Raw genomic sequence first — 14924 nt, forward strand, 5'->3', positions numbered from 1 at the left:
CATTTGACAATGTGCCACACAAAAGGCTGCTACATAAGCCAGAGGCTCGTGGTATTACAGGCAATGTATTAGCATGGATAGAGGATTGGTTAACTAACAGGAAGCAAAGAGTGGAGATAAATTTACTGGTTGGCAATCAGTGACTAGTGGTGTGCCTTAGGAATCAGTGTTGGGGCTACAACTGTTTACAATTTACACAAACGGTTTGGAGTTGGGGACCATGTGTTGTGTGTCAAAGTTTGCAGATGACATGAAGATGAGTGGTAGATCCAAGTGTAGCAGAAGAGTCTAAACGTTTGCAGAGGGATATAGATGGTTTCAGTAAGTAGGCAAAGGACTGGCAGATGGAGTACAATGTTGATCAATGTGAAGTCATCCACTTTGGTAGGAATAACAGTGAAAGGGACTATTGCTTGAACAGTAAAAAACTGCAGCATGCTGCTGTGCAGAGGACCTAGGTGCCCTTGAGCATGAATCGCAGATGGTTGGTTGGCAGATATAACAGGTAATTAAGGTAGCAAATGGAATTTTGTCCTTCAGTGCGTGAGAGATTGAGTTTAAAAGCAGCTATATAGGGTGTAGGTGAGTCCACACCTGGAGTGCTGCGTGCGGTTTTGGTCTCCTTACTTTATAAAAGATGCACAGGCACTACGGGGGTGCAGAGGAGACTCACTAGGTTGATTGCGGAGTTGAGAGGATTGGTTTATGAGCAGAGACAAAGAGTAGACTGGGATTATATTCATTGGAATTTAGAAGAATGAGGGGGGATCTTACAGAGGACGGAGGATGTTTCCAATGTCAGGTGAAACTAAATCAAAAGGGCATAGCCTCAAAATTAGGGGGAGCAGATTTAGGAGTGAATTGAGGGGAACTTCTTCACCCAAAGGGTTGACAATCTGTGGAATTCCCTGCCCGGTGAAGCAGTTAAGGCTTCCTCATTGAATGTTTTTGAAGCTAAGATAGTTAATTTTTTGAACACTAAAGGAATTAAGGGTTATGGTGAGAGGATGTGTAAGTGAAGCTGATGCCAAGAAAAGATCAGCCCTGATCTTATTGAATGGCAGCGTGTGCTCAAAGGGTCAGATGGCCTACTCCTGTTCCTGGTTCTTTTGTTTCAATATTTCTTGCCTTGCTTATCCTAACAGTCCCGAGTAATTTTTTGCACTTCGAGAAATTTGTTAAATTTTTCTGCTTCTGTCTCCCAGTAGCTATTTGAGATGTTTGGAGATCCCTAGCAGTGTAATCACCTCTTCTATGCTCCTCAGTTCAACCCATATAGCCATCTCTGACGTGCCTAGTATAGCATCCTCTCTCATAGCTGAGGTTATTTCTTTACCAAATTCTACAGTACCCTCTCCTTTTCCTTGCCCTCTCTATTCACTCTGAAACTCTTGTAACTTGGAATATCAGATACTATTTCTACCCTTAAACTATGTTTCAGTAGTAGCTAATGATATAATATTTTAAAGAGCTATCTGTTTCAGCACATCTGCTTTATTTTAAAATTTCTTGCATTGAAGTATGTAACATTAAATCACTGGAAAACTCCTCTGTTGTCTATTCTTAGCCTTCTCATGGCAATTATGGCAGAAAACTGTGGTACAATAATATGATGAAATTTGAGATCAGGTTTGTGAATGAGATGAGAAAAATCACAAAACAGGCCTTAAAGTTAACTAAGGCAAACAAGAAACAGTTTTATTTTCCAATGTTCAGAACTATTCAAAAAATGAGTGCCTTTGTGGCTCTAGTTATGTACAATAAGTCCAAGGTACCTATGGGTGGGAGAGTGTTATGAGAGTCAGTGTGATCAAACCTCCAGAAATGAGTCCAATGAATGCATGTAAATTCAGTTTCCAAATTAAATATTCAGCTTGGTCACTTCCATCCACAAGAGGATGAGAACGTAAGCTTACAGATGTGCTTAAGTGTTGAATGACAAGTAGAAACAAGCTAGGTAAATTCCCACTCAAGGTTTAGATTTGATGGTAGCAGTCTTGGCTCTCAGTCAGAAGGTAGTGTCTTCAAGAAGTTGACATTTAGACTGATTCCCTAGTGCAGTACTGGGGGAATGATTCACTTTGGGGATAATCAACACCTAAAATAAACACTCATTGCTGGTTGGAGGAGCTTGCTGTATGCAACTTGGCTACCTTGATTCAAAAGTATATCACTGGCTTTGAAGAACTTTAGGGTGTACTGAAGACATCAAGGTATAAAAATACAGGTCTTTAATTCTTTAAACCAGTTTAAGAGATTGCCTGATTACAGGAAAAGGTGACTTCTTCACTCATGGAACCAGTCTTGAGAGAGTTTTGTCAAAAACGATGCAAAAAAATTGAACATAAAGCAGACTTTAAAAATGCAATCATCCTTTGTTTCTCAACGCAGTTGTTAAATGCACAAAAATAAGCTTCAGTAATCACTTCAAGCAGACTAAACGCATTATATAAAATATTCTTTTTCATTCAAGCACATATTCAAACAAAATTAAAGCACAACTCTGACTTCTCCCATGGGACTGCCATACAACACAAAACCAAACAAAGCAACGAAGGCAAACCAAGTACCCAACAAAAGACTACAGTGGGATACTTACACTGGTACAGCAGAGAGTCTCCATGCAGCAAAGGAGAAATCAGAAAATAGAAGAAGATATGGTGAAAATGGTTTGCATTTCAGAGAGAAGGTATAACCATACAAAAGAAAATATACTGCAGATTGTTATTTTGAATATACAAAGCTTAGTGAATCAGAAATGCACAGACAGCAACAATTTATAAAGTAGGTTTATCTGTTAACCAGATTTAGGCCAAAGAAATTTTCAATACATTTCAGCAATATTTGATATGACCAATAAATTTAACAAACTATGCTCTGCATCAGGCATTGAAGAGCTGATGGAAATATTAGCATATAAATGCAGTTTCTAAATTAAATATTCAGCTTGGTCACTTCCCTTCACAAGAGGATGAGGGCTTAAACTTACTGGTGTCATTCAAAACTAATTGATGAGGCCACTGGATGAGAGTACATGGCATATGGGTTGGTGAGTGGCTGTGTGCGAGATAGGAGCTCATAGTAGAGACATTAATTAAATCATGCTTCTTGTAAGCATTCCAGCTCCTTTTAGTACCCAAATGAAAAAATATATCATGAAACATTGTGTTCAGCAAAACTGAAATTATAGTCAACATGACAAGGGCTTCCTCAGTGAGTAGACGAAGCTCCAGAATTGAACCCATTCCCTTCCACAATGAGTCAGTACAGAGATTCAACTGAACTGCAATTCCATGCACGTTGTACTCATTGCCATAAGGCCAGATTTTTTTCATTGAATTCAAATTTCACCACCTGACATAGGGGTGGGATTTGAAACCATGTCCGTAGAACATTAGTCTGAGGTTCTGTATTATCAGTCCAATGTCATTACCACAACACTACCATCTTAGTCATGACAGGTCAGTTAGATGAAAAACTTAAAAAATGAAGTGTAACATACAGTAATTGCCAAACAAGAATGACAGGATGCAGAGCTGGGCAAAGAAATGGCAGATGGAATTTAACCCAGGAAAGTGTGAAGTGATTCATTTTGGAAGGCCTAATTTAAATGTACAATACAGATTTAATGGCAGGATTCTCGGCAGTGTGGAGGAACAGAGGAATCTTGGGGGTCCACATCCATAGATCCCTCAAAGTTGCTACCCAAGTTGATAGGGCTGTAAAGAAGGCATATGGTGTGTGAGCTTTCATTGGCAGGGGAACTGAGTTTAAGAGTCGTGAGGTTACGCTGCAGTTCTATAAAACTCTGGTTAGACCATACTTGGAATATTGTGTTCAGTTACAGTCACCTCATTATAGGAAAGATGCGGAAGCTTTAGAGAGGGTGCAGAGCAGATTTACCAGGATGCTGCCTGGACTGCAGGGCAGGTCTTAAGAGGAACTGTTGAGAAAGCTAGGGCTTTTTTCATTGGAGCGAAGAAGAATGAGAGGTGACTTGATTGAGGTGTACAAGATGATGAGAGGTACAGAGAGAGTGGATAGTCACAGACCTTTTGACTTGTTCTCAGGGCAGAAATGACTATCACGAGGGGGCATAATTTTACGGTGATTGGAGGAAGGTACAGGGGAGATGTCAGAGGTAGGTTCTTTACAGAGTGTGGTGGGCATGTGGAATGTGCTGCTGGCAGTGGTGGTAGAGTCAGATACTTTAGAGACTTTTAAGCGACTCTTCAATGGGCATATGGAGGATAGTAAAATGTAGGGTATGCAGGGTAGTTTGATCTTAGTAGGATAATAGGTCAGCACAACATCGTCAGCCAAAGGACCTGTGCTGTGCTGTTCTATAAGTTGTCTTAATTTGGACTAATGACAAAACAAACTTCACAAATTGATTTAATTCAAGTGACAAGCATATATTTCAAGCATCCTATGATCTGCAATATTTTCAGATACAATTTTGAAATCACTACTGAATAACAATCAAGTGACCTTGTCAAATATTTTAATATCTTGAACTGAGTAATCCAAGAACTAAATTTTCTAAACCTGCGGAAATGATCAGCAAGATTATTCGAATAAAAAAACCACACTTCTTGAGTACTTCATTATTTCATGCAATGTGAACATTACTGCCAAGGCTAGCATTTGTTGTGTATCTCTAATTATCTTTGAACTGCAAGGCAATTCAGGGAGGGCAGTTAAGAATTATACTGTGGGGGTATGGTGCCTTATTGTAGGCCAGACCAGGTAAGGAAAGCAGATTTTCCTCCCTGCAGAAACAACAGTGAACCAAATAAATTTTTAATAACAAGTGGTGATTGTTGTCATAGCCACCATTTCTAAGACTAAGTTTATTGACTGAATTTTAGTTCTATCAACTGCCATAGTGGAATGTGAACCCATGCCCTCACAGCATTGGCCTGAGTCTCTGGATTTCTAGTCCAGTAACATTACTGCTGTACCACATTCTCCCTAGTTTCAAATTGCAAGCTTTATCACCTCCTCAATATTCTTAAAGAACTTGCTGCATTTTCATACAAGTTGCCCATTAAACTTGCTGCAAGAAGTAAGGGCTCAAACTTAACAAGATGATAATTGTTATTACGTGGTGAATCAACCTTGCTGGTGAAAAATTTGAACAATTTAAGATGGTGTCTCATTTTGTATGTAGTCAATTCTTCATTAAAAAAACTTCTGAAATGTTTGTATTCCACATGTTTCTTTCTGGTCTTTCCCTAACTTTCACAATCCAATCTTGCCCTGTCTGTATTTCTATTTCTGGACTTAGCTCAATCTAATTTACGCAATCTTATTTGTCATTCTTGTTTGTCAATCTTTAAATCTCACTAATAAGGAAATGCACTGTTTCCATCATTCATTAAAATCTCAGATGCCTAATTGCTCTCATTGAGCCTTTAATAATTCTCATTTCCAGCAGATTACATCTAATCTTTAGTGTGCAGGAAAATGTCTACTCACGGTACACAGCAGAGTTGTCCACCTTAAACTTAGTGAATGCGCAGTCCAGTGTTTGATGCTGCTCTGTTGCCTTTAGGCAAATTTCACTCTACAAACTTTGCATAGATGAATTCTGCAAATTATTAAAAACTGATAATTTTTGGGATATCTCAGGAAAACTTACTGATAGTTACCAAGATGACAACAACGTATGTACGTCAGGCCAAAGACCTTTCTAGATATACAAGGCCATTTACAGTAATAGTCATTTAGATTCAAAAATTTCAAGAATCTATCAAGATATGTAGCTATCTAGCCCTGTGTCATAGCAATTTTCGTAAATCACTTTTGTTTATAAAACAGCATATCCTGCCTCTTACGACACATCTCCCACATCCTATTCCATTGGCTGCAATGAAAAATCTGTCGTTTCATTTAAATTTCATTCTTCAGAAATCAAAAGTACAAAAGTAAGTGAGGAATTGCTTTAAAATTATGGTCACAAAGATAGGTCAGAGGCTAGGAATTCTGCAGTGAGTCACTGAACACCTGATTCCCCAGAGCCATAATCTAAAGGCAAAACCAGGAGTGTGGTGCTATGCTCCCAACTTGGAGGTAATGAGTGCTTCAGCCTCACTCAAGAGGCTTGCAAATACCCAGGACAAAGCAACTTATTTGTCTGTCACCCTATCCACAGCCATAAACATTCATTCTCTCCACCATGTAGCATAGTAGCAGCAAATACATGAGGCAGTGCTGCAACACTCCATGGTTCCTTCAAAGGCATTTCACAAACCCACAATCTGTACCTTCTAGAAAAACAAGGGTAGCAGGCACAAACAGCCAGCACAAGTTTCTCTGAAAGACATATACCAACCTGGCTTGAAAGTATGTTATCATTCTTCCAATTACTGGGTGAAAATCCCTCATAACAGCACTGTGAGACAGTACCTATATCATTTGGAATGCTCATGGAGGTAGCTCACTATCAACTTCTCAACAGTAATTGCGGGTGGACATTAAACGCTGGCCTTGCCTGATGTGGTCACATCACAAGAACAAATCAAAAATGTTAACTGCTTAATATCCTTCATTTAGTCTTAGGGTTACATAAATGTAAGTGGCATCAATAAAATATTGTGCTACCCCAGTCATTCATCAAGAAATGTGAAAAGCATTAAACTATTTGAAAATTACATGATTAATGAACTGCAAGCATATTAAAATTAAAACTGGTTTAGTTACTACATATTTCAAAGTTACAGAATTGAAATTGATTTAGGCTGGGTGGAAGACAGTCTGCAGGCTCAGGCGTCTCTTAATTCACACAACCATGATCAGCCTGTCTCCATCTAGCATCTGTACAATAGCACTACTGACATAATAACTGGAAGGTGATCAGGAAGTTTACAGCATGTTTTTCGTCTGCAGCCAAGCGACTGTGAGGATGTTTAACATCAAACATAGCACTTCCCATAGAGTGATACAGAGACCACCCTAATTCACATGGCATAGGCTCACACCATTGAAATAGGTCTTACAGAACAGAACATTTCTATCACACTTTGCAATAAATGCTGTATCCAAAATGCCAAGACCAACATGAACTAGTGCAGCATGAGAATCAGAAATGTGCAGCCAAAACGTTTTCTTGTTACTGCACTTTTCATTAACGTCACAGTTATTACTACAACTCATTTAATTCGTTATGCTATCAGTTTCATGGTATTATGATTGATGTATTTGCTAACTGCAAGAGGAGATTATTCTTTTAAGTGAGCATTAGCTTAATGCACTGTAAACATCTTGAGTGATGGACCACTTCACATAAGATTATGTCGGACAGCAGTTAAAAAAACTCATTCTCAAATGGACAAACTCCATTATTAAAAACTGGTTACAGTGATATACACATATTTATCTCTCTCACCATAATTAATTCAGTGTTATCTAAATCAATACCATTGGAAATACATGTAGCAAATGGTGTTCATTGACTGAAACCAAAAGTCTACCTCCAAGATAATACTGTGGAATGAAGGCTAGGAGAATCATACAGGGAACATAATGTAAAATCTACTAAAATGCTTACAACCGGAGAGCCCATCTCATGAAGTCTGATATCTGAAGACAATGTGTTAAGACTTGGTCTAGATGAAAACACACAAACAAAGCAAAGAGGTCTGCAAATTTCACCTAGTCATGTATTCTGCAACTGTATACCATCCATCTCTATCTTAGTAATTCAAGTACACCATAGCTCAGGGCTCGTAGCTACCCAAACTAACAGGAGCATAGGAATATTGGTAAAAGAAGCAAGTCATCCAACATTGCCTGAAAAATATTTCCTGAAATAGTCTGAGTGAAGTAACTTGAATTTGAAGAATTTTTCTTACCCACAAACTTCCCAGCAGAGAAGATGTTATTTCTTCCTGTCTACACCATCAGATTCTTTTCATATTTTAAACAGCTTAATTAGGTCATGTATTAAATTTCTATGCTCAATGAAATGAGCTAATTATACCATTCAATTTTTAAAATTATTCTTATAACAGAATATATCACTTGCTCATCCCCAATTACCCTAAAAAAATGAACTGCCTTATTAAATCATCTGTTACAGGTACACCTATAGCTCTATGAGGGAGGTTCAGGAATTTGGTCTAGTGACAATGAAGTGAAAATAACAGAATTTGGCTTGGAGAGAAACTTGCACATGGAAATGTTTTCATGCTCCTACTACCGCTGTCCTTCCAAGCAGTTGACGTTGTAGGTTTGGATTGTGATTAAGAAAACCCAGATTGGAGAAATTGGAGGCCTCTCACCACCAAGCTGCCAGGCAGGTCATTCCAGTTTCCCAACCAGACACCTTTCTCACCCACCAGGAAGTCAGCTGATCAAGGTGGTATTGAGCTGAAACCCTTAAGTGGCCATTAACTAACCATATAATTGTTGATGGGTCAAGCAAGTCCCTCCCAATGCCCAGCAAACAATTGTTCAGGTGGCAAGAAGGGTGCCAGTATTTCTCCAGGGTCAATTATTTCTTATTCTCGCCATCTCACTTGCAACCTTCAGAAATGGAAAAATTCCACAGGTCACTGTAGTTTCTTTGCACTTCACCATATCCACTTTATTCTCCCTCATCATGAGTGAAGATCAGAACTGGGTAGATTAAACCAAGTACATGCATAGTAATATTTTACATTACCTAAGAACAGTACTTTTCACTGATAAACTCAACTGACTAGACAGCTATTGTGTGGTTCAGAGCAATGTTAACAGCATGGAATTCAATCCCTGCTTCAGCTGAGGTAGAGGCTTGCCTTCTTGCACTGTCTCATTATAACCCATGATTCAGTAGCCCTTAATTAATTTAGGGAGTTACCAGAAGCCTAAGAATATTGACTCTTCCTGAAAACCATGTTATTTAATATGTTTACTGTCTGTTCAGTTACTATTGCTATCTTATAACCTGAGAATTGACCAAAACCGATGACGGCGTGACAAATGCACTGGCATGTGAAACGTTTTTCAAGGGAACAGAGATATACTTTAAAATATTCTACCATCAAAGAATAAAATCATTCTCCTCAAACGGTAACTCCCAATAAAGTAGAGAATTTAATCAACAGAATAGTCCTAATACAAAGTTATTCTGAAAAGTATAAAACTTAGCTTGGTTATGATGTATTAATTCTTGTTTAAAATGAACAACTTATTGTCCATCTTGTGAATAGGTTTATTAAATGGAAATATATCATTCAGTAGTGATCTGTCATCAGGTTAGGGCCTGGAAAAAAGCTGCATGGGATTGGATTTTTTTTTAAAAAGAAGCTTATAATAAGACGGCAGGGCTGGAGAGAGGGAAAGAGAGATACAGCGCAATAGTTAAGTCCAATAAATTTTCACTCATTCAGTTCTCAAGTATCATGCTTTTTTTGTCTGCAAACTAAACTACTTTCATTCTTAAATTGTTTTTTTAAATAATGGAAGTCTTTACTGCACAAAATACTTAAACGCTGTCACATATTAAAGGTGAACTAACCATATGTATAAATATATGCACTACATCTCAAACAGCAATTTATTGAACAAAATGTTTGGGTACCAACTGCAGTGGGAGCAGTTATATTACCAGGAATTAGCTTTTCTCTGGCTTTGTAAGCTCAATAAAACACAGATGGATACAACTCAAAATATCTCTACAGAAGCACAAAGTCTGCAAGGTGTTAGAAAGGATTCTGAGGGATAAGATTTATGACCATCTGGAAGAGCATGGCTTGATCAAATACAGTCAACACGGCTTTGTGAGGGGTAGGTCATGCCTTACAAACCTTATCGAGTTTTTTGAGGATGTGACTAGTAAGGTTGATGAGGGTCAAGCTGTGGATGTGGTGTATATGGACTTCAGTAAGGCATTTGATAAGGTTCCCCATGGAAGGCTCATTCAGAAGGTCAGGAGGAATGGGATACAGGGGAACTTAGCTGCTTGGATACAGAATTGGCTGGCCAACAGAAGACAGCGAGTGGTAGTAGAAGGAAAATATTCTGCCTGGAAGTCAGTGGTGAGTGGGGTTCCACAGGGCTCTGTCCTTGGGCCTCTACTGTTTGTAATTTTTATTAATGACTTGGATGAGGGAATTGAAGGATGGGTCAGCAAGTTTGCAGACGACACAAAGGTCGGAGGTGTCGTTGACAGTGTAGAGGGCTGTTGTAGGCTGCAGCGGGACATTGACAGGATGCAGAGATGGGCTGAGAGGTGGCAGATGGAGTTCAACCTGGATAAATGCGAGGTGATGCATTTTGGAAGGTCGAATTTGAAAGCTGAGTACAGGATTAAGGATAGGATTCTTGGCAGCGTGGAGGAACAGAGGGATCTTGGTGTGCAGATACATAGATCCCTTAAAATGGCCACCCAAGTGGACAGGGTTGTTAAGAAAGCATATGGTGTTTTGGCTTTCATTAACAGGGGGATTGAGTTTAAGAGTCGTGAGATCTTGTTGCAGCTCTATAAAACTTTGGTTAGACCGCACTTGGAATACTGCGTCCAGTTCTGGGCGCCCTATTATAGGAAAGATGTGGATGCTTTGGAGAGGGTTCAGAGGAGGTTTACCAGGATGCTGCCTGGACTGGAGGGCTTATCTTATGAAGAGAGGTTGACTGAGCTCGGTCTCTTTTCATTGGAGAAAAGGAGGAGGAGAGGGGACCTAATTGAGGTATACAAGATAATGAGAGGCATAGATAGAGTCGATAGCCAGAGACTATTTCCCAGGGCAGAAATGGCTAGCACGAGGGGTCATAGTTTTAAGCTGGTTGGTGGAAAGTATAGAGGGGATGTCAGAGGCAGGTTCTTTACGCAGAGAGTTGTGAGAGCATGGAATGCGTTGCCAGCAGCAGTTGTGGAAGCAAGGTCATTGGGGTCATTTAAGAGACTGCTGGACATGCATATGGTCACAGAAATTTGAGGGTGCATCCATGAGGATCAATGGTCGGCACAACATTGTGGGCTGAAGGGCCTGTTCTGTGCTGTACTGTTCTATGTTCTATGTTATTAACAAGGCATCAGGACAATCTGCTATTTCATTAGACAACTGACATTAAAATTTGAGCAACTGTCTGTTACAAACTAAGATATGTAGGTCTGTGGCTTCCATTAGGTTGCAGTAGCTTTTCCAAAAAATCAAAGCCTATGCAAAAGCACAGGAATCTCAAGTTCAAGTTAGGTGCTTGTGAGCTTTTGAAGAAGCTTAAAATTCGTCATGCTAATGGTCCTCACCACAAAACTATGACACCTAAATCTAACTAATTACCACTGCAATTTGTGATTAATTGTTTCAGAGACAGTAGGAACTGCAGATGCTGGAGAATCTGAGATAACAAGGTGTAGAGCTGGATGAACACAGCAGGCCAAGCAGCATCAGAGGAGCAGGAAGGCTGACGTTTCGGGCCTAGACCCTTCTTCAGAAATGGGGCAGGGGAAGGGGGTTCTGAAATAAATAGGGGTAGAGCAGGAGACGGATAGAGGATGGATAGAGAAGACAGGTGGAGAGAAGACAGATTGGTCAAAGAAGTGGGGATGGAGCCAGTAAAGGGTGAGTGTAGGTGGGGAGGTAGGGAGCAGATAGGTCAGTCCAGGGAGGACGGACAGGTCAAGGGGATGGGATGAAGTTAGTAGGTAGGAGATGGGGGTAGGGATTGAGGTGGGAGGAGGGGATAAGCGGGAGGAAGGACAGGCTCGGGAGGCTGGGACAAGCTGGGCTGGTTTTGGGATGTGATGGGGGGGTGATTTTGAAGCTTGTGAAGTCCACATTGATACCATTGGGCTGCAGGGTTCCCAAGCAGAATATGAGTTGCTGTTCCTGCAACCTTCTTGTGGCATCGTTGTGGCACTGCAGGAGGCCCAGGATGGACATGTCATCTAAGGAATGCAAGGGGGAGGTGACGTGGTTTGTGACTGGGAGGTGCAGTTGTTTAGTGCGAACGAAGCGTAGGTTTTCTGTGCTTGGTTCGCACTGGGCAACTGCACCTCCCAGTCGTGAACCACTTCAACTTCCCCCTCCCATTCCATAGATGACATGTCCATTCTGGGCCTCTGCAGTGCCACAATGATGCCATCTGAAGGTTGCAGGAACGGCAACTCATATTCCACTTGGGAACCCTGCGGCCCAATGGTATCAATGTGGATTTCACAAGCTTCAAAATCTCCCCTCTCCCCATCGCATCCCAAAACCAGCCCAGCTTGCACCCACCTCCCTAACCTGTCTGTCCTCCCGCTTATCCCCTCCTCCCACCTCAGGCCCCACCCCCATCTCCGACCAACTAACCTCACCCCACTCCCTTGACCTGTCCGTCCTCCCTGGACTGACCTATCTGCTCCCTACCTACACTCACCTTTACTGGCTCCATCCCCGCCTCTTTGGCCGGTCTGTCTCCTCTCCACCTATGTTCTCCTCTATCCATCTTCTATCCGCCTCCCGCTCTCTCCCTATTTATTTCAGTATGTCCTTCCCCTCCCCCATTTCTGAAAAAGGGTCTAGGCCCGAAACGTTAGCGTTCCTGCTCCTCTGATGCTGTTAGGCCTGCTGTGTTCAACCAGCTCTACACCTTGTTATCGATTAAATGTACATGTTTTCAGGCTTTCAGAAACAGTCTTAAACTGATGCATCTTTTACAAGTTTTAAATTACTATTTTCCTTTAATTTGGTGAGAGACTGACTATTTTGCATCAATGTAACTAGCAAAGGCTCTAATTATGTTGTGAAAAGCCATTTTCAGATATTTAAAATCAGGTTACTCACAGGTGATAGGCTCTTACAAACATTTTTTTGATTAACCTGTTTGCTGTAATCGTAATAAACCACTGCTAAGTACGTCAAAGCATGTTATTAAATGCAGATAGGTTTAAAATGCCAACCAGAGCTACTGATTCACAAAAAATGCTATGTTTGGAAATATGCAACTAGGTTTGAACAGAAATCTGAGCAAACTCAAACAATGTAGAAAAATTAGTCCAATGAGAATGCAATTAGTCCTAGGAATACCAACTGTGGCCACCCCTGGTCACGGTATTAGAAAACATGCACTGTTAAGATTTCAGGGACTGAACATTCCAATAAATGTGGAGACGAAGTCAGGTGCAGGTGAATTTTGAAAACAGTGCTCCCGATAAAATGCCAGTCTTTCGATGATTTTGGGATGTACTGCTAAGTCAGTTGGTAATAGTGGGCGGGAGCCAATACCCTCTTCTCTACTTAACTGCCCATACAGTTCTTTCAAAAGGTTACTGGGCTAGAGAGAGCCAGAAGGAGCTTTTCACAGTGGAGACTGGGGTCTGGTGCATACAAATGTTGAACTGTAAATAGTGATGCTGAGAGACATTCTGTGACATGGCTGATGAATGATCGTAACAGAAAAACACAGCAATTCATCAACAGCATCACAAAGCTACCAATCTACAATTTGGCTGCTTTCATGGACCATTATTGTATGGTATTACCAGACTAAATACCTTATTCAATGATAACAACCATGAAGGTGCTGTGTGCTTTCAAACCTCATTAGTATGCAGGCAATTTGAAAATTACTGACACTAGATTTCTGTGGATTTATTGATCTGCTCCATTCTGCAAAGCAATAGCAAGGATGTATCATAGTTGTTGTTTGCCTTTAAGCACTGCAATCAACCTTCCCTCTGATGCAATCACATGCTTTCCATGCCAAAATAACATCATACCAGCATCACAGATTCAATTTAGGGTCAGGACCCAGAAAATGATTTGAGAAACGGGTTTCTGAACTTGGATTGAACATCTAGCCCCAGATATGTGAAACATTGGGTGCAGATGTAATTCATATGCCCCCCACACAAATATTATAGCGAGGCTAAGTGATTTGTGTAAACTTCAGCCGAGATGGCCTAGAAATTATTACATACTTAGCTGGACATATTATTACAAGAAACTGAATTCAAAACTCAACCACTGTTCATTAGCAGTAATGAACAGTGATACTGATTTCAAAAGGGAAAACAACACTATTGAATTGGACAGCATCCTTCATCACTCTTAGAGCTCTTAAGTGTCTAGAGATGATTTTCACACTCCTATGATGTGGGACACTTGATTACAACAAAGTGTGACATAAATATATGTTGTTATAGCGTAAAAATGAACATAAAGCATTAATCAATCTCAGAAGTTGGGAGAAAAGTAACGACCTTTACAGTTAACATTCTTCACCTTGATGAATCAGTGTCCATGGAATAAAATCTAAATATAGAGTTAAGATAAAATCACCATAATGTACTCAATGCAAGGACAGACTGAATAGCCTACTATATTGCTATAATTCAAACTGACAAAAAAATGCTATTTTGTTAGTATGACAGATCGTCATTTTCTTTTCAATAAGCATCAATAGCCATTCATCACATGATTGAAAGTGCTCTGATCATGAAATCGTGTTATCCAAAAACCCAGATTTGATGCCAATCATTTGAGCTTCAATTCCAGAGTGGGAAAATCACTCTCTTTCATTAAACTTTCAAAGCAATGTGAACTGTTAACTATTCTGCTTTCGTGTAAACATTTGTATTAGTGCACTTCATTCTTGGACATGTATTGTGTGCTTTAAAAAGTGATAGAGGTATCCTGAATAATAATAAACCAAGTCTACTTCCATGAAAGTCTAGTGCTGCTCCCTTTTTAAGTGACAACACACTAATGGAGGTTCAGGAACATGTAACAACCTTATTAAAAATTACGTCACATTGAGTACAGACATAAGGGAATGAAATTTAGAGGTTTCACTCCATCTGTGTCCATGACAAACTACTATGTGCTTTGATTCTGCAATCTGCACTAACTAATGCTCTGATTAAGAGACACATTAGCTTTCTTTTATTAATACACACAGTAGGTTTTGCTGCTTGGAAAACCTACTGGATGTGGTTGTGAAATTTTGGT

The 14924-nt window shown here is 40.0% G+C and overlaps 1 protein-coding gene across 7 annotated transcripts in view; it reads right to left on the reverse strand.

Annotated features, from left to right (window-relative positions):
- Positions 1–14924, reverse strand: part of LOC125463953 (F-actin-uncapping protein LRRC16A-like) — a 397615-nt gene that overhangs the window by 58201 nt on the left and 324490 nt on the right. For 5 of the 7 annotated variants that reach the window (XM_059653386.1, XM_059653380.1, XM_059653379.1 and 2 more), the window contains exon 30: positions 2600–2617. The exons of the other annotated variants lie outside the window; for them this stretch is intronic. In XM_059653386.1, coding sequence (XP_059509369.1) covers positions 2600–2617 — 18 coding nt within the window. The remainder of the gene's footprint in view (positions 1–2599; positions 2618–14924) is intronic. 7 annotated transcript variants of the gene reach the window in all.

The sequence above is a fragment of the Stegostoma tigrinum genome, chromosome 2, assembly GCF_030684315.1.
Source record: "Stegostoma tigrinum isolate sSteTig4 chromosome 2, sSteTig4.hap1, whole genome shotgun sequence".
In the NCBI taxonomy this organism is placed as follows: domain Eukaryota; kingdom Metazoa; phylum Chordata; class Chondrichthyes; order Orectolobiformes; family Stegostomatidae; genus Stegostoma; species Stegostoma tigrinum.